The sequence below is a fragment of the Struthio camelus genome, chromosome 2 (genome assembly GCF_040807025.1).
Source record: "Struthio camelus isolate bStrCam1 chromosome 2, bStrCam1.hap1, whole genome shotgun sequence".
NCBI classification, from domain to species: Eukaryota; Metazoa; Chordata; class Aves; order Struthioniformes; family Struthionidae; genus Struthio; species Struthio camelus.
Genome location: NC_090943.1, coordinates 4,134,063 through 4,152,652, shown reverse-complemented (window position 1 = coordinate 4,152,652; position 18,590 = coordinate 4,134,063). Strand labels below are relative to the sequence as shown.

The following is an 18,590-nucleotide window of genomic DNA, read 5'->3' as shown; positions in this document are numbered from 1 at the left end:
TGAGTGGCTACATTTCTATGGTACTGGCTAGCATAAAAAGTACACTAATGTATTTCAATATAGTTTTTATAGTATAAATGAACATGTATTCATAACTATGAGCTGATAAGCATCAGCATTTTATTGAGAATAAACATAGATTAAAATTATTGAAATATCCTGTCTGCTGATGCATTAGAATAAGATTAGTATAACTTCCTTATGGTATTTGAAGATTTGCAGCCCAAGTTTGGTGAGAGATTCATCATCAGAAAAATAACCTCGACATTTGAAGAGAGGTGTCTCTGCAAGCTTATTCCCTTGGCTAAAGCTGATTGAGTAGTCTGTGTAGGTCTGTGAGCAAACTTAACCTACCTGAACAATCATTTTTAGCAAACAATATCTGTTTACTTAAATTTACTCTTCAAGTCCTACAGTTAGTTGTAGAAAGCTTGTTCCCTAGTCAGGTACCTTAAGCCTTGTATCGGGGAAGAGAGGCTGAAGAAATTATCGGAAATGGTCTCTATATAGTGAAGGTGAAGCACTTCAGAGAAGAGGGGGCACGTTACAGAGAGGAAGTATCTAGATCTGAGGTAATCAATAACATTTGAAATGTGCTTTTTTTTGTTTTTTAACTCATATTTTGTCAGCAAATACCTCAGTTATTTGGCTGGGAACTCCTATTTTAAAATGGATGTTTCTTTTTTAGGGAAGAGAGGAGAGAAAGACTTACTGGTTTTAAGCAGACTTTTAACATGTTTTTTCTTGAGTTAAATTAATAGCTGTCGTTTTATGTGTATTTATTTGATCAAAGTGTGAAAATCTTTGTTCTTTCTTTGGCACATTTAATTGACTTTTTGTCAATAGAAAATATACTCTTTTACCTAATAATATTCATACAGTTTAGATATACTGCAGGTAGTAACCCACCAGATGGGCACTCAGTATGTGGTTTGTGTATTACCAGCAAACTACCACATTGTATATAATTAGATATAACAGGATGAACAGTACTTTAGGTTATGTGGAGGAGAAACTTCCTAATTTTTTTTTTTACTTTAACTGGCTCTACTGTCATACGGTCTTTTGATGCTGGATAAGTGTGTCATAAATCAAGTTCGTAGGAGTTGAGAAGGTATGACAAGCTAGCAGACGTTATTGGCAAAGCACTACTAAAAGTACTACTGAGATCATAATATCTGAGTTACGAATTTCTTTTTTTATGCTCTGCCTTGGAATCCCCAAGAACCCCACCAGAAGATCTAAGAGGTGGTGTCACACTGGAGAACTGCGTACACTGTAGGTTGGGTATAATGTGTGAGCAACGTGCTGTTACCTGCGGTTTCCACCTGAACAGCTCAGGTCAACTGCAGGGAAGAGCTTTGTGGTCAATGTACTGTCAAGCAGGCTATTTCATAAAAGCCGTGTTTTCTCCTGGCTGTTGTTACGTGATGTTAGTCTCAACAGTGTGAATCGTGTAGATACTAGCCACCTAGTTTTATTCATGTGCTATTAGGAAAATGTCAGTTCTGTAGGTCAGTAGTATAAGGCTAATGAAAACTAAGGAACAGATAGACCTAGAAGTTTTGTGTGAAATAATTTGCATGGGTTTCAGCAGGAAAGGACTCTCATCTGGTTGCTGTAAAAGGAAAAGTCAAAATTGGACTTCTAAATTCCTTTAGCTTTAAAATAAGCAAACAATTCATATTGTTTCTGTTGGGTTATAAGCAATAATACAGCTTGACCTCGGTAGAGCAGTTCCATGCTTCAGTAAGCTCAGTTTTATCTTGTCCTCTCTGTGGCCCTGTAGAATAAGCAAGTAGGTTACATTCCCAGTGCACATGGGTAGCATGAGGCAAAGAAATGCAACTCGTGTAGGTGCTTTGAAACTTGAATTTTTTTTTTTTTAAGGTAGCAATTGAGTTTGAAAACTCATATGTTGATTTTTTTTTTTTCCCCAAGATAATAGGGGCTTAGAGTTACAAGATGTCTTTAAATGGGATACAAGTCTTTTTCATCTCTAAATGTGCTTAGTCCATGTCCTTTGTATGGAGTGGGAAGGCTTCCATAGTTTATGCTTGAGGGTGAAAGTCTCCCCTGGAGCCTGTAGGCACTACACTTATTCGTTATTTGGCAGCTGTCACCTTGGTAAATCAACTGCTGATGCTTTTTTTTTTTTTTTAATTTTTGTTAAATGAGGATAGCGGTAACTTTTTTTTTTTTTTCCTGAAAGGTATGTTATTTCACATAGCAAATGGAAGTTAAGAGGAATTCTGTATGTGGCTTTCTAAAACACATAATCATTGTTCAGTACAAACTTGTACAAACAGAGGAATGGGATTTCTACTCTACTGAATTACTGTGCTTATAATTTTTAAAAAAAATCAAATGAACTGTCTTCTCTATTGTGTTCTGTATGAGTCTTCAATCCACATAGTTCATAATGGTTTCTTCACTTCCAAATAGCTGTTTCTTCCTAGTGGTAGTTAAAACTACCACTGGTTTATGTGAGGTTTTTGAATATTAGCTTTTTTTCATTTTTTAAGAGCCTATCCACATGCACTTTCTTTAGATTGTTCTGTTGTAATGACAAATCCTCAGAGAATGTTCTTAATGCAGTTAGTTAATGAAATACGGACATTTCTACAACTAAAGATACTTTGAGCTTTTTTTTCTCTTTTTTTTTTTAATCTAAGAGTACAGAATGCCAGGGAGTCTTTCTGTTGTTTTTTCATTTCTTCGCTAACTTTCTGAACCAATAATTCACCTCCTTTGAAATCACTTATATTTTAACAAAACCTTAAGCTTTAATATAATTTATTGGCAATCTCTCAGTTTTTCTTAGTGTCAAAGTATTGAATGAAATACAACTGAACAACTTCCCCCCCCCCCCCCCCTTTAAGGGAAGGAAAAGAAGTATTTACTAGAGTAGTTACTTTTTTGATAATTACATCAAAGTGTTTCCAGGGTGTACCACTAGAGGGTAGTACTCATTAATAGATTAGTTTTCTAAAACTAACAGATTTAGGTTAGTTAACAGAAAAGTTTTCTTGTATCTGCAAGTTTTTAGACTTTCAGTTTAGATAATTAATTCCCACTGTCTTGGAGCAGTATAAAACAGAACAAAACAGGAAATGTGAGGCAGTTCTAAAATACTTTTTTTGTATGCTAAACCACTCTTCATCAGTATTTTAGTAGTTTTCGGGAGTATGTAGCGTAAATACCATCAATAGCATGGGAGTAGCTGTACTGAGAGTGGGAGTTACTCTGCTTGTTTTGCGTAGAGAAGTAGTATTTGGCTTTTGGTTAGTAAAGCAATAATCCTGAAATTGCTAGTATCATTCCACTTGCATTTCATTTTTCCTGTTTGATTCATCTATTATATTTTTACCAAAGGCCAAGAGTTCCAATCCATATGTCATCCTTAACACAGTATGGCACTAAGTCAGTTGGATTCATTAGGTAATGATCAGATAAAAAATTGAAGAGATGCGATTATTAATAATAATTTTTGGCACTGTTTTTATACAAATAAAAAAAAATCCATAGTTCTCTGGAGATCTATATCTATGATGAATCATTTTCTATTTCAAAGCAGTAATTAATTGACAGGATAAACTGTTACAACAAGCCAGTTTGGCTTTCCAGGTTGAATTGAATCATTAGGATACAATTAATCTAAGCAATCTCCTATGTAATTTATTAAAAATCTCAGTCGACTAATCTTTATTCTTGACGGTTATGCTATTGTGCTTTGCCACTTATTTTAATTTATTCGTATTTGAGACACCTGATTCTACTTGATAAAGTAACTTTTTCCCATTATATATTCATATATATTTGAAATTATATATTCAAAACATGCTGATTTATTTATATGCTAATTTGTTTATGTGGTTACAAAGAGTTGTAAGACTTTTTATTTTTTTGATCTTCTAGTTGGTCGAATTATGTTTCAGCTCTTCTCAGATATATGTCCGAAGACTTGCAAAAATTTCCTTTGCTTGTGCTCGGGTAAGTAATGCTCCTAAATTTAAGGATTCTGGTATGTTACAATTGTTCGTTTGTGGTGGTGACAGCAGCATAATATGGTACTGATGATTTTCTGATATAAACAGAGCTAGAACTTGTTAGTACTGAGGTGGTTTTGAAGAGGATACAGCAAGAAATTGTTTGATATTCTATGACGGCTACTGAGTTAGCATAATAGAAGTAATGTGATTGCAGAAAAATTGTGAATTTGTGGAGCAAAAACATATCCCTCCTTAACGTGGGTGTCCTTTAGTTATAAGTGATTGATAAGGAGGCAAATGGAACTTTAGGATTTAATCAGGAGAGACAGGAAGTACCAATGTCATGGTACAGTACGCCGACACTTGACTTGGGATGCTACATAAAATTTTGATTGCCCTTATTCAAGGAAATAATAGTCAAAGTGCTACATGGTGATCAAAAGAAAGAAGAGTCCCTTAAATCTGAGGAGAAAGCTTTTCCTTTTTTAGCAATATGAAGGACTGAGTATGATGATTTCTTACAAATCCTATGGGTTGTTTGGTGCTTCTTGGTCCATGCTGCTCCTCAGAGATTTTGCAACTGTAAGCTGATGCTGAGTCTTGATTAGGTTAAGTGAATTAAGTGAGTGTTATGTGTTATTTGTAATGCAAAGAACGCATTCCATGTCTCCTGATGACCTTTGAGTCCTGGGTACCTGAATGCTCAAGGGCTTGCAGTTTACCTTAAATCGACGGAACCGACAAACCCTTGCATATGAAATGTATAAACCCTTGTGTATGAAATAACTACTTTCCCCACAAAGTTAAAACCTCTCCAGCTAGACCTTCTAGGCAGCATTTCAACATCTGGCTTTTGTGAACCGCTTTTGGCTAACTGGTTACGTGAAGCAAATGTCTTGATAGTATCCCTAATGTGTTCTTTAAAAGTTCGTCCTCCCAGTGCTCAGATCCCAGAATGTGCTATGTTTTAAATAGCAGTAATAAGAATTAGAAGAGCCTAATAATACTGTGAACTCATGGAGGAGATGGTAGATATCTCAATTTTTGAGGTGCCTGTGGTGGTGCCCGCTCTCTTTACTCCATTCTCCGGTTCTTAATTAATTATACTTACTGAAGCATCACCTAGAGGTAGATTGTGAATGGGGAAACAACACTATGACTAACACAGAATAAAGGACAGCGCTTTCAAAGTGCGTCTTAATTGGACGAGGTAACAAAAGATGAGAAATAAAATGCTGTATCAGACTGAATAGCATGCTGTCTGTGAGCCTCATATTCAGTAGTTCGTTTATTTAAACCTTTACAATAGCTTTGCTAGAAAGGGGTTAGCCGGAGATAAAACAAAGGGAGGAAAAGGTGTTGGAGGTCATGAGGAATGAAACTGAAGTAGGCACTCAGCAGAATAGAGAACAGTTTTTAAAAAAAAAAAAAAAAAAAAAAGTCAAAAAGCAGCTTGGTATCTTTGTCTTGCATCCCTGTTTGAATTCTGTTCTATAGGTAGCTGTACAGGTTTCGTTGAACCCCTCAGCCAGAACGTGTGTTTAATTGTGCTTTCTTTCAAATGCTTTTCCAAAGTCTTGCCTACTGTTGAGATGAGACTAAAAGGCTTAGAGCTGCTTGAGACGTTCCTTTTCATTCTTGTGTTTGCTATTATGGGATCACTTAATGGTACTGTGATTTGACAAACATCATTAGAGATTTGCTTAAAAAAAAAAAAGTGATAACTAAATCTAGGGTGGGAGGGAAAGATGCATATAAAGGAGCCTGGTGAGTGGAATGTTTAAGAGAACAGAGTTCATTTCTTTTGCTTGTAGAAGCTGTGTCTCTCTGGGATAGTAGCTCCCAAGTTTGGACTCAAGATTGCTGAGCTTTAAAGGCTTGGATCACATGGCTAACGTTAATTCTTTTCCTGTTTGCCCTGATTACACTACTGTTCAGTTTTTCTTAGTCCCTTCCTATCAACTGTTCTGTCTGCATTTCTGCTTCTCCTTAACAGTTTTTCCCAGCGTGTTTGTTACTGCTAATTTATCCATGTTATACGTGCCATTTTCCCTGCCCTCCTGCCTTGTACTGTCAGTGTCTCTACTACCTCAGCACCAGACTCAACTCTTCATGCAAGAATGCTATCTGCTGCATGATAGCATGGATATGAGCTGTGGCCAGGCACAGAAGGCCAGGCAGTTCTTTGGTACATGCTTTCACTCTGTCCCCATGGATGGGTATGGGCATTCCAGTTAGACTACTACTTCTGTGTCCACCTAGATTATGTTACTACACCTGTCTTTAGAAGAGCAGTAGTTCTGTTGGAAGGTGATGATCACCCACTGGTAATAGTGCTTTGACCTCAGGCAACCAAAACTTTGACATGTGAAGGATGACTCTTCATTTTCAGAGTTGTGAGCTGATAAAACATCTTCAGAGGCCAAATGAGTCACTTGTTTCTGGGAGTCAGGCTCTTCTGACTCCTTCCACTTGCCACAGCAAGATCTATTATTAGGAATTTGATCGTTGTGAAAGTGTGGGTTGCTGCCAGGTGTATCTTTTGTCCTTATCTCTTGGTCTTTGCAGGAAGTCTTTGAATCACTGTGGATTTACTCGATGCAGCGTCCGTTTCTGGTCATAGACTAGGGCTACGCATGTCTAAGGAGATGTTCAGTTATCCCGTTGTTCTAGGCCATATAGTCTAAGTATTGGAATATCTTACCAGCAAACTGTGAGCATTGTGCATTTTCATACTACTTAAATTCAGGACTCTGCATCCTAGGCCAATATGGTATCATCTTTTTGTTTACAGATAGATAAGCACCCACCTGCCTTCTAGCTTAGGAAGGCATTATTGCTGCCTGGCACTGTGTCCTCACTCACGCTGTTAACAGTCCTCAACTTTATTTGGACTCTCCAATTCCATTTTTTCATTGTCAACTCCATTTTTGCTTTCTCAGGGCAAGGTGATATGCCCCGAGAGAAAGATTGGAGACTAGTATTTCAAATGCTGTGCCCATCTTTATGCCTGCTGCTCCCTCCTCAATCTTTATGAGGCAAGCCAGGATTATGTTTTTGTCAGAAACAGATGGAGGAGGACAGGGTGATTCTGGCTGCCTTCCTGCAGCCTGACATTGTTGTCAGAAATAGACCTGGCTTCTGTGAAAGAGCACTGCCTTGACAGCAAGATGCTTCTTGCATTTAAATTAAAACATCTGGACCTAAACTGGCATGTGTAGCTGCATTGCAGACCCTCCAGTCAGTCCACCTGTCAGATAAAACACAAGCTCATCTACTCTTTGGTACTTTCTCGGGAGCTTCCCTTTGTATAATCTCAACCAGAGACTGTTGTGGGCACGTAACGTAAAATATCTGAGATGAGGCTGGCAGTGCAGGGTGTTAGTAGACCTCAAGGCTGACGTTCACCCGCCAAGGGAGACTGGCAGTTTGGTGAAGGCCCTTATGTCGTCTCCACCTCAGAGGTCTCCTCACATAGAGACTGCAATGGTTATTTCACTGTATAAATTCTCATCCGTTCCTTTACCCAGTGGTTTGTGGCACTTGAGAAGAACTGTTTAGGCAGGGAGAAGGCAACTATATAGGGCTTGAAAAGCACTTAGCGGTTTAGGGGACAGAAGACTGCAGATAAAAAGGAGATGCCGAACCGTGGGTGTGTGAAGGGGACAGCTCTTGTCTATCTGCAGGTACTTTGGGGAGGGCCATTTTCTAGCTTTACCTGGGTATAGGTTAAATAGAGAACCTCCTGTTTTTTTCAGGTCTTCCCTAGAAGAAATGACACGTGCCCAATTTGCTGTGGGCTTACTTAACACATATCTATCCAAATGCAAGGCCGGACCATCCTGGTGTGTAATTAGGGCTACCTCATTTACTGTGTGCTTTTCCGGAATTGTGCTGTATGAGAGACTTGACTCTCTTCCTTGTGTGCAGTCGTTTCATACGTAACGTTTATTCTGATAGAGGCTATCCTGTCCTGGAGATGCTCTATAAGAGAGCAGAAGAAGGGACTACAACGTCTACAACTTCCAGCCAGGGTTTAAAGCTCACCTTTCAGCACCAGCTGTTCATGTGATCGAGTGCAATGCTGGATCCAACCCTGTAAGCCTGAGGAATATGCTGAAAAATGGTCAAAATTGTGAGCAGATGCTTCTTGATAGTGATGATTGTGAGCTTTCCAATGCTGTACCAAAGAGATTCATGTTTGTGGCGGGGTGTCTAGTCTTATAACACCTAGCTTTGCTTGGATAGCTTCTGTGGAAAATGAAGTAGGAGTGGGTACGGGTTATGGGTATGGAGAATCAGACTGTTGGAAAATAGGTTACATTCTGTGACTGAAGGCTTCTGTAAGTACAGTAAACAACTGTACACGACATGGATCATGACGTGATCCCATGATTATGAACTGCTCTTTGCTCTCATTGTGGCAGCTCTATGCTGTCTAAAATGGCAAATTTGGAGTGGTTTGGCCGGTAGTGAGTATTGGGTGGAGGAACAATGAAGGGCAAAAGTACTGGCTCTGAGTAACTAGTGCCTGTAGACTTCTGAGGGCGCTTAGTGTCATGTAACATACTAGCTGTATGTTTTCTGACTGAGTAGCAGATACCCATGCTAGGATTCTGCAATGTCTGTTTTTGTGATGTCTCGTTGCAAAATATCTCCTGCATGTGTGGCTTATGTGGGATTTGAGCTGGTGCACAGAGAATTGTACCTACTATTTTTTGATTGCTGTGCTCTGCAAGCTCCCCTCCTCTTGGAAGCTAGAGACAGTGTGTCTTGCAAATGTTTGTGGGCTGTGGGGTCCATATGTATCCCTCAAACAAGCCAACTAGCTGGGCCTCTGCCCTCCATGTGTCCACTGCGCCGCTGCTTCTGAATTTTGGAAGAGGTGTTAGTGAAGCTTGAGGCTCTGGGATGTCTTTCTCAAAAATCACCAGTAGGTTTGATCTACTGCTGCACTGCATGTTTGGTGTTTCACTTCTTGGGAAACATCAGGCTCTGAAGTACTCCTGCTACTGAGTAAGAACAGCACTGGTACCAGTTTAGCATTTGGTTTTCCATCATATTTCTCATTCAGTTGGTCCTGGAAAGGTCACTGTATGCACAGTCCTTAATTTTACTATTCCCCTGTTGTTTTCTACCAGTCTGCGGATTCATGTTGCTATTTAGATTTTGATAGAATCAAAACACTGATCCTAAACATTCCCTTTGCAAACGTTCACAGGGAGACAAGCTTTCTCCTCAGTTCACATAAGGGTACCTCTGCCTCCTTTCAGAGATGGGAACCTGTTTTGTGTGAGTTATCTTACTGAGACAATGAGGAAGGGTTGGTGCAGGGCACTGTGCATGGTTTGGTAAGGATGTGAAGCATGCTTGGAGTAGCTCGATACCACTTCCCCGAGACTGGGTTGCAGTCAAACTGAGTGGAAGCCCGTTCTCCTGAGCTCAGGTTTCTCTGTCCTGGGATTCAGCTGGCACGCTCTAATTTGTAAATTGTTTGAACGGGACTCCAGCGTTAGCTTTAGCTAACGTAAGTGTAGCTATAACAACAGAAAATAGTTAACCCATCATTTTCATGAATTTATGTTTTCTTGTAAATTGTCCTGAGTGAATTGTTAACTGACACACTCTTGAGAAGGAGGGGAATTTCTTGGAAGAAACCTAGTTTTCACTTGTGCGTACTTGAGATGTCCTTTGCAAAGTTTCCATTATTAATGGGAGGAGAAGAGGCAAAAAGCTGGACTGTCTTCGTCTTTTTATGGTTCAGTTATGTTATTTTGATGGCTCTCTTATTCCTCGGCACTGGGTGGGAAATCCTTGAAATTTGTCCAGTGACAATCTGTAGATTATCTTTGTTTAAACTTCTTGCAGGTGAAAAAGGACTCGGAAAAACAACCGGAAAAAAGCTGTGTTACAAAGGCACTACGTTCCATCGTGTGGTTAAAAACTTCATGATTCAGGGTGGGGACTTCAGTGAAGGTAAAATACGTTCTCAGTGCATTCTTTAAAACTGAAATGTCTTGGAACAGAGATATTAATCTATAAAGCTATAATGTAACATTAGAAAATTACATGGAAGTATTAAAATGCCATAAAATTTTCATTTGTTATAAACTATAGCACAGATTCTCAATTCCCTTGTTAATTTTGAAAATTAAAACTTAATTCTTACTTAGAAAGAACCAAGTTTAAAAAAAATTGCTGGAGTTGATAACGCTTATTTTAAATCCAAACTGTAATCTTACTGCTTCACTTTTGTTGTGCCCACACAGTAGAGACAGTACTAGTGACGCTCGTTCTTATTCTATTTATTAAAGGGACATAACTGTTTGAATAAGTGAAACAAGGAAATATGCTAAAAATACTTAATGGATGAGTCTCCAAAAGCAGATTTTTCAGGACTTTTCTTGTTTCCATCCCTCTGACAAGTGCACAACTTAATGTTTCTGTCTGTCTTCGTTCCCCAGAATACCTGCCCTTACTGAAATGTCTCTGTGGTCTTTACTGTAACCTCAACTCTTGTAACTGATGAAATGTCTTTTTTGGGTGGATACCTTGTCTTGAGAGTCAAGTAGAAGAAAAGAGGATGCCTTTGAAAGAACTGTTAGTTACTTGCTTATCTTATGCATTGTGGTGATCTGTCTGTTGCTCTGAGCAGAGAAAGCTTATTGGTTATACTTACTGTTGTCTTTTTTGCTTGCTGTTGTACTTGCTAAAGCAGCAGCAGAAGAAAATGACAGTGAGGATTAGCCTTTGGAGCCTCACTTGAGGTGTTTCGGTGTTCAGAGGCACTAAGGCAGGGTTCGTTTTCCGTGTTGGGAGTTTCAACAGGATAATGAAATGTATCACTAGCACAGTGTTGCCTTACAAACTTGACAGGAAAATACTGTTAGACAAGCAGTTTGTTAAATCTGTTAGTTTTGTAAATCCTATTTTTATAAAATGAAAGGTTGCCCCTTTTGAGGTGGAAGTGCTAGGATATTAGTGCCTGGCCAGAGTATCTTGGTTTGGTGTAAATGGGTGGGATAGTACATAGAGCTTTATTCATAAAGCAAACACAAAGTTTAATTCACGCTTTTTAATGTGTAGGTAATGGAAAAGGAGGCGAATCTATTTATGGTGGCTATTTTAAAGGTAAGGGCAAATATATCTTTACAAATCCTTGATTCAGTTCTGAGATAAACAAGTCTTGATTCCCAAGATACTTAATGAGAAGAGGTCTACTTATAGATCACCTTTTGCATGAAACTAATGCTGCATGAGAATTATTTTTATATGCATGACTTTCAGATAATTTATTTTGTAATATTTAACTTTAACTGACAATTAATTAAGGCTAACATTATTGGTTAAACATGACTTTCAGCATGGAGGTTAGGCAACTTTATTCATGAATAAACTCCTATCTTCCTGCCTAAAACTGTCAACATATTCTTTTGTTTATAGAGAATGTGGTCTTTTGCAAAATGAAAAGGTAAGACATAAAAGCTCAGTAACACAAATTGAAACTCTGTTCCCTTGTACCCTCCCTAGTAAATATGTAGACAACTGATACGTCCGTTTGTAGATGGATATCTGGGTTACTTGGAGAAATGAAGAGTTCTGTCTAACCTTTTTGAGGGTTAATGACTTATTCTGAGAAAACATACTGGCATAATTTCCAGTTCTAAACAGTTATTTCTTCTTTTGTTAATGTGCCTTTCCTCCCCTTCCCCATTCAAGGTTTGTATGCTTAGTGTTTGTTTCTAAGAATGTTTGACTTTGTTTATATGCTACACAAGTTACTTTTATTTACCAAATCTTTGTAAGTAATGTGTATGTACCTCTTAAAAATCTGACATTGGAAGAAAATAGTAAGTTTTAAAAGTATTCAATACTCTAGTGACATGCAATTTTTTTCTTACAAAGAACGGGAAGTTACTATGGTATTCCAGTGTTAATAATGGCGCTGTACATATTTGACATCCTACTGATATGTATGTTTTCCAAGTAGCTCTGTGTGGTTAGATGCATGCTATTAAATTTGTCTGAAACAGCGACAGAGTTGGATATCAGAATATTACAGCCTTTAGTCAAAAGCAACTCATTAACAGAACCATTTGCTAAGAAGTTATTAGGGTTTGTTACTAAAGAATATTATTGAGGTGGTAAGTGTTTAAACATACAGTATTGTGTTTTGGTATATAATCTTAAAAATAAAGGCTTTGTATGCTTAGAGTATTATTTTTGTCTATGAAAAATCAACTTTATAAGAAGATCCGGTTTGCTTTTGTGCTGCATGACCAGAGGCCCTATTAATTTCATGGAAACAGGAAATGCGTCTTTAGTCTTAATTGTGATTTTACACTTAGGAAAAATACATTCTTTAGTTTCTCATTCAGGTATGGGGGGGGGTGGGGAAGGGGTTTTTGTGGTGTTTTTTTTTTTTTTTTTTGCATGTTTTAAGACCTCAGGTTTTGAATTGATAGGTGGTTATCATTTAGTGTGCCATATCAGGAAAACAACAGTTTTACTAGATCTTTCTACTCGAGATGCATGCCTTGTAAATAACAGTATCATGTTGTATGAGTTAAGCTTTGTTTTAGGATGGCAATAAAAGTATGCCAACTTTGTTTTACTTCAGAAAATATTGAATGTGTGTATGTATATATGAGGATCTAATGTTTATTGAAGATACTAATAATGACTTTAAATTTTCTTCATCATAAATGTTCTGAAACTAATTTCTTTAAGAATGAATCTTGTATCTTTTCTGTCTTATAGCTGGGTTTCTACTCTAATTTTTGAGAGATTTGATTAGGTTTAATTTTTGTTTTTTCCAAAATGTTCAAGTTTCTTTAGCAGCAGAGGAATTTCTCCTTGTAGCATCCATATGTTGCTAAGAAAATTAGATTGTATTCTTTGTCAGGGAAAATCTGACAAACATATTTTTTCTTCAAACAGATGAAAACTTTATTCTCAAACATGACAGAGCGTTCCTTTTGTCAATGGCAAACCGAGGGAAACATACCAATGGTTCCCAATTTTTCATGTGAGTAGATGTAATATGACAGTTGAGCTTTTCTTAAACAGAGAAGCGCTGTTCATGAGAAAGATGGTATTGCTAAATTAACTATAACAATGTTATCCACCTTATTTCAAATAGGGTCAAATGGGTACCTGCAGTATAAGCTGTGACAGGAAATATGAGATATCACCATTTGTTTGTGGCGTTCATTTGGATTGGAAATTAATACTTCATCGATGTTACTTGTTTATTACTTTTTTTTTAACCTAGAAGAATGGGTTATGCTATTACTTGTTCTTAGTGTCTAGAAAATAGATTCTTTGGCTTTGTGTGTATACCAGCCACAACTGGGCAGATTATCTGTGAATTATGATCCTGAGCATTGTATACTGAAGGCAGTGAGATCTATGGTAGAGATGGTTTATATAAAAGTTTTGTATGCGCTCTTTAAAATATAGTGGTTTATGGGTTTTTGTTGTTGTTGTTGTTGGGTGGGAGTGTTTCTGTTGGGTTTTACTTCCTTTTGGAGTGTTTTTTCCTGAAGTGCCTTTCTTCTGCATTGCTGCATAGTGCTCTTCAGAAGGGTATATCAGTTCTTTTGGTCCTAACCTGTGTAAAACGTGTGCTGAAAAATCAGATTTTCCTGTATTATATTAAAGAAAAAAATCCATTCTGGTATATAGCCACGATGTGTTAAACTGAAGTAAACACTTGGCTGTCTATCCTGAGTAAATATTAAACATTGAAACAATTTTACATGAAGCAGGTTGTATTCTAGGCTCAATGTTAGTATTTTTGAACATTCACATAAACGTTAGCCTGTTTAATTCCCTTTTAAACAGTTTTTCTGTTAATGTTTCACAGTTTGTATCTGAAAAGATCTGTTTAACTTTGGGCTTTTGTTGAGAAGAGCTTTCATTATGAAATAATACTGGTATTTTCAAAATTAAACTTTAGTGTATTTGCTTAACTATTAAAAAAAACCTCTTCTTTTCTTTGCCATCTTTCTTGGGGGCTAAGAATGAATGGCGCTTCGCTGTCTTTACTAAAGGAGTAAATTGTCCTGAAGTATATTTCTATTTTCTCTACCTGAAAAAAGATCTTCAGTATATGATAAAGTTCAGATAAGAGACATTTTTAGGTCTCTTCCTAAAGAATGTCCTAAAAATGGAAAATGAATAGGAACCTAAGAGGAAGTCTTTCACAATTACTGTTGTTCTGACTTTCTGTAGAGATAAAATTGTAAGATAAGCTTCAAAAGGTCGTTTGTTCTTACCTTCAGACCAAATTTGAAGTGTCATGTTTCCTTAGAGTAAACTGAAAATACATCTGCACAACCCCACGCACCCCCACACCAATGCACCTATAAAACTGTAGCTTAAAAAGCTCTCTGCAAGGCATTGGTTCACTATTTATTGCTTGGTGACTTATCTTTTGATTCTCTTGTCACAACTTTCCATTTTTAAGCTTATCTGAACAATATACATGAAAATTTAATGATGTAACATCAATCCAGAAGCTGTTATTTGAGGGCTCTAAAGTTTCTTTTTTCTCTCCTGCATTTAATTCAAATATCTTTCTCTTTCCCCTTACATTTTAGTAGCCTCAACTTGTTTAATTAGATTTAACAGACATAAGCGCCTCATCTCTCCCCACATCCTGAAACAGCCTAAGGTTGTGTTAAATGTTAAACTGTAATTTACATGTGAGAGCAAAAATGAACTGTGTTTAAAAATACTTTCAAAATACTTTTGGGTTTGGTGGAAGGTGCAGGTGTTTTTCAGAAGTTCATTCTTCTGCCATTTCTCAAAATTGCTGTTAGGAGAAAGTTTTACCCTCCGACTGAATTCCCACCCAGCAGTAAGACACCTAAACGTAAAGCTGGGCAGGATATTGTAGGGTAACTCAAAAGGCACAGGATGCCTGTATCTTGGCAGTTGAATGCAGCCCTGACTAGCAGTTGAGATGCCTGACTTACCTGCAGGTGCCTGTCTTTAAGATGTTCAAGTTAATACATTTAAGCTGAATACTAGCTTTGTCCTCCAGTCCTGCAGCTAGCCCTAGGGATTTTTGTACATTTACAGAAGCTATTTGGAAGCCACTGCTCATAAAGGCAGATGTGTGTGTGTGTGTGTGTATATGTAGTCTGTTGTAAAGGCAGGTTCTTGTTTGATAACACGATTTATAAAGAGGCAAGGATAGATAGTGTGAAACACACAGTGCAGTATTTTGCCATGTATAGAGTTCCCCCCCCCCCACCAACTTCAAGAGTAGGACTCAGTTTCTGTTCCATAACATAGACCAGAACTCTGGTCCATACTCTGGAGAGTATGACATTTGAGACTCAAAGCAGGAAAAAACTACTAAGGTTTTTATCTAGACAAACGGCTTATGATTTTTAACTTTAAAATGCAGTACTTTGGAGTAATTACTCTTTGGTGATTTTTGGTCTGATTACTGTAGGGAATATACTGTGCATCGGTGTAGCTGTTATTTTTTAATAAAATGTATGTTTACTTTAGTAATGTACTTTAAGTTGGAATTAAAGTGTTTTTCTTGTACTCCCCAAGAATGCTCAGTTACTCAGTAGTTTATCAGTAGGAAAAATGCTCTTCTAACATGTGAACTGAAAATTAGGTGAAAGTCTTCAGGGGCTATTGTCAGTCTCTAAATTTGTTCATACCATTAAAACTCATTTCACAGAATCACAGAATCGTTTAGGTTGGAAGGGACCTCTGGAGATCATCTAGTCCAACCTCCCTGCTCAAGCAGGGTCGCCTAGAGCACATTGCCCAGGATCACATCCAGACGGGTTTTGAATATCTCCAGGGAAGGAGACTCCACTACCTCTCTGGGCAACCTGTGCCAGTGCTCTGTCACCCTCACAGTGAAGAAGTTTTTTCTCAGGTTCAGACGGAACTTCCTGCGGTTCAGTTTCTGCCCGTTGCCTCTTGTCCTGTTGCTGGGCACCACAGAGATTAGATAGTGTTATAGAAAGGAAATTGTTCGTCTCTATTTGAACTTTTAAGTTTTAGATTGCTGTTTGCTTTTTTTTAATGTAGTCCATGAATATCTTTAGAGATAACAGTTCTGTATTTCTCTATCCTACATATGCTTAAAGTTACTTTCTTTTATATAGTATTTGTCCAGTTGGAGCTAAAATAATATTCAGAATCCTGAATATAACATATTTACTTCCTCTGTCAAAAGTACCTTCCCTGCTTAGCCCGTTTGGAATGACTAGTCTTTGCAGAAGCTAACAGGCAGCAAATATCACTTTGACAGATTGCAGTAACAATTTGATCACTGTACAGGGCAGTATTCTATGCAATGTCTGAAGATCATTAAAGCTGAGCTCCAGCGGTCAGTTTTATTTGCAATAGAAGCATCAGACCAATCTTGACGTAAACAAGCATCTGACCAGTTCTAAAATACTTGCAGCTTTCTTTGATTCGTCGGGAATTTTTCTGGCATGGATGAGTTTGTCAAAGCGTTTATAAGCAATAGTAGAGAAATGGGTATGGAAAAGGTAGCTTAAGTAAGGTTAAGAAGCTTCAGAGAGACTAGCTTAAGAAGAAAAAAGATAAAGCGTTGGCAGAAATTGGCAAGTTGGAGAAGTAGAGTGAAGAGTGCCTATTTGTCAGAAGTGCTACACTGAATTCTCGTTGACTAGTTTTTACCACTTTTTTTTGTTACTTGAAAAGAAGTAACAATTAGGTTGAAAGAATTATTTGCTAGGAAGGCAATAATTCTTCAGCTAATAATAATAAATAAGAAAACAATAGAAGTTAATATGCTTTTCACGTACGCACCCTTTAAACATACCAAGCGTGTTCACATGTGTGTCTGAGAAACATTTCCTAGCTAGAAGATGTACGTGTTATTGAAATCTAACAGAAAGGGTACACGGACTGTCCCTTTATGCTGTTTGGATTTGTGAAATATTGTGATTTCAACTTTATGTACCCAAAGGGATTTGCGGTAGCATTTTATTATAAGTTTGTGGTAAGGACAATTGTAGAGGACTAGTTTACAAATTAGCTGCTGATGTTCTCAGATAGCACCAATATTAAGTTGCTTCTTTTTTTGAGTAACTTCTTTCAGAACCTTCAGTTATCTAGCAAGTTTTCTAAATATCTTTGGAGTTTGGTAATCCTTTTTTTTCCTTGTCTAATCCCCTTGTTGATATTTGAATGTTGAACTCCTAGGATAGGATAGAGGACAGCAGGAGGAACACTGGAATAATCTTCCTTTTTGTGTACACTTCAATGCCTGCTTTAACTGCTGTTGAAAGAATTCATTATTATCATTAAGAGGGGGGGAAATGCATCCGGATCATTGCACAACTGTGGCTGATATCTTTATGTGCATAATTCAGAGCCAGAGAGATTGTAAAGCTGGCCTAGGATGTTTCAGTTCAGTGGCTGTATTACTGTGTTGGGCGATGATGTTCTTGAGCAACATGTTCTGCTTCTCAGCAGAGCTGTCAGAGATGTCTTGTCTGGTGAGAGTGATCCGTTGTGCCTATGGCTATACCCAACCTGCTAGTAAGAAAAGTTGCAACGTGAAATAAGTGCAACTCTTGTGAAAATACTACAAATGTGTATATCAAGTAGTAAAAATACATGAGCCTACTGATCATACAAATGCTTTTACATGTTTAACTTTGCTTCTGTTAAGTCATATGAAAATCTATCAAGCTACCCTTACTAGTAAGGTAGATATGTGAACGTGTAGAACAAAGCATAAAGAAAATGGGATAGGAGGTGGAAAAAATAGTAACCAACCTCTTTATTATCGTTTAGAAGCTTCGCGTAGTAATTAATTTATTACCTTATTACTTAGCCAGTTAGTTTCCTGAGAATCTATCATTATTACATCTTGGAGTCAAAAGTTTCACTAACTTTTGTTAGTGCAGTGCAAACGTTTGGAGTTCCTGACCCTGTGTTCAAATCTGTTACGTAAATTGACACGCTATTTGGCTGTTACTCTTAGCTTTTTTTCCCCTGTATTGAGGGTATTGTCAGTTTAACATGTCTCTCAAGAGCTGTCTTGCTGAAGACTAGATAGCTTTTTTTGTTTTTAAAAGTAAAAACTAATGTTTTTAATGTATGGTGTCATGCCTCGTTACCCAATTTAAATAAAACAGTTCACAGAGGCTAGTTTAACGAAGGGTGAATCAATTATGAGGATTTTGATTTTGTTTTTACGAGTGACTTTATGAACATTATCAATATATTAGAAGTGGTTCATTTCTAAGTCTTTTCAATATCCTGAAGCATATATTTGTCCAATCAAGAGTTAGTGGGTTGTTTTTATCCACCATGAATAGAATACCTTTGAGCTGATTCTTCTGCAGTTTACAATTATAAAAGAGTGAACTAAAAACTTCAAATGAGAGAGGCTGATGTTTGATCTGTGATCAAAAGCTATGTAAACTGGTGTGCGTGCACTTAACATGCAAGCAGTCCTGTTGGCTTAATTATGTGCTTATGAAAAGTACAGTCTGTATAGAAGCATTCACAGGATGCCTGTTCATGTCCTAAGTTACAAACAGATCATTTATCTGCTCAAATATGCAGAGAGATGATTTA

The 18,590-nt window shown here is 37.4% G+C and overlaps 1 protein-coding gene across 7 annotated transcripts in view; it reads left to right on the top strand.

The window, feature by feature from the left end:
• The window catches only part of NKTR (natural killer cell triggering receptor), a 46,785-nt gene that overhangs the window by 6,200 nt on the left and 21,995 nt on the right, over window positions 1-18,590 (top strand). For 6 of the 7 annotated variants that reach the window (XM_068934113.1, XM_068934111.1, XM_068934116.1 and 3 more), the window contains exons 3-6: window positions 3,919-3,993; window positions 9,861-9,968; window positions 11,079-11,123; window positions 12,933-13,020. In XM_068934113.1, the coding sequence (XP_068790214.1) occupies window positions 3,919-3,993; window positions 9,861-9,968; window positions 11,079-11,123; window positions 12,933-13,020 (316 nt within the window). Of the gene's footprint in view, window positions 1-3,918; window positions 3,994-9,860; window positions 9,969-11,078; window positions 11,124-11,435; window positions 11,464-12,932; window positions 13,021-18,590 lie in introns of those variants that run through there. The other variant, XM_009684200.2, reaches the window with a different exon arrangement.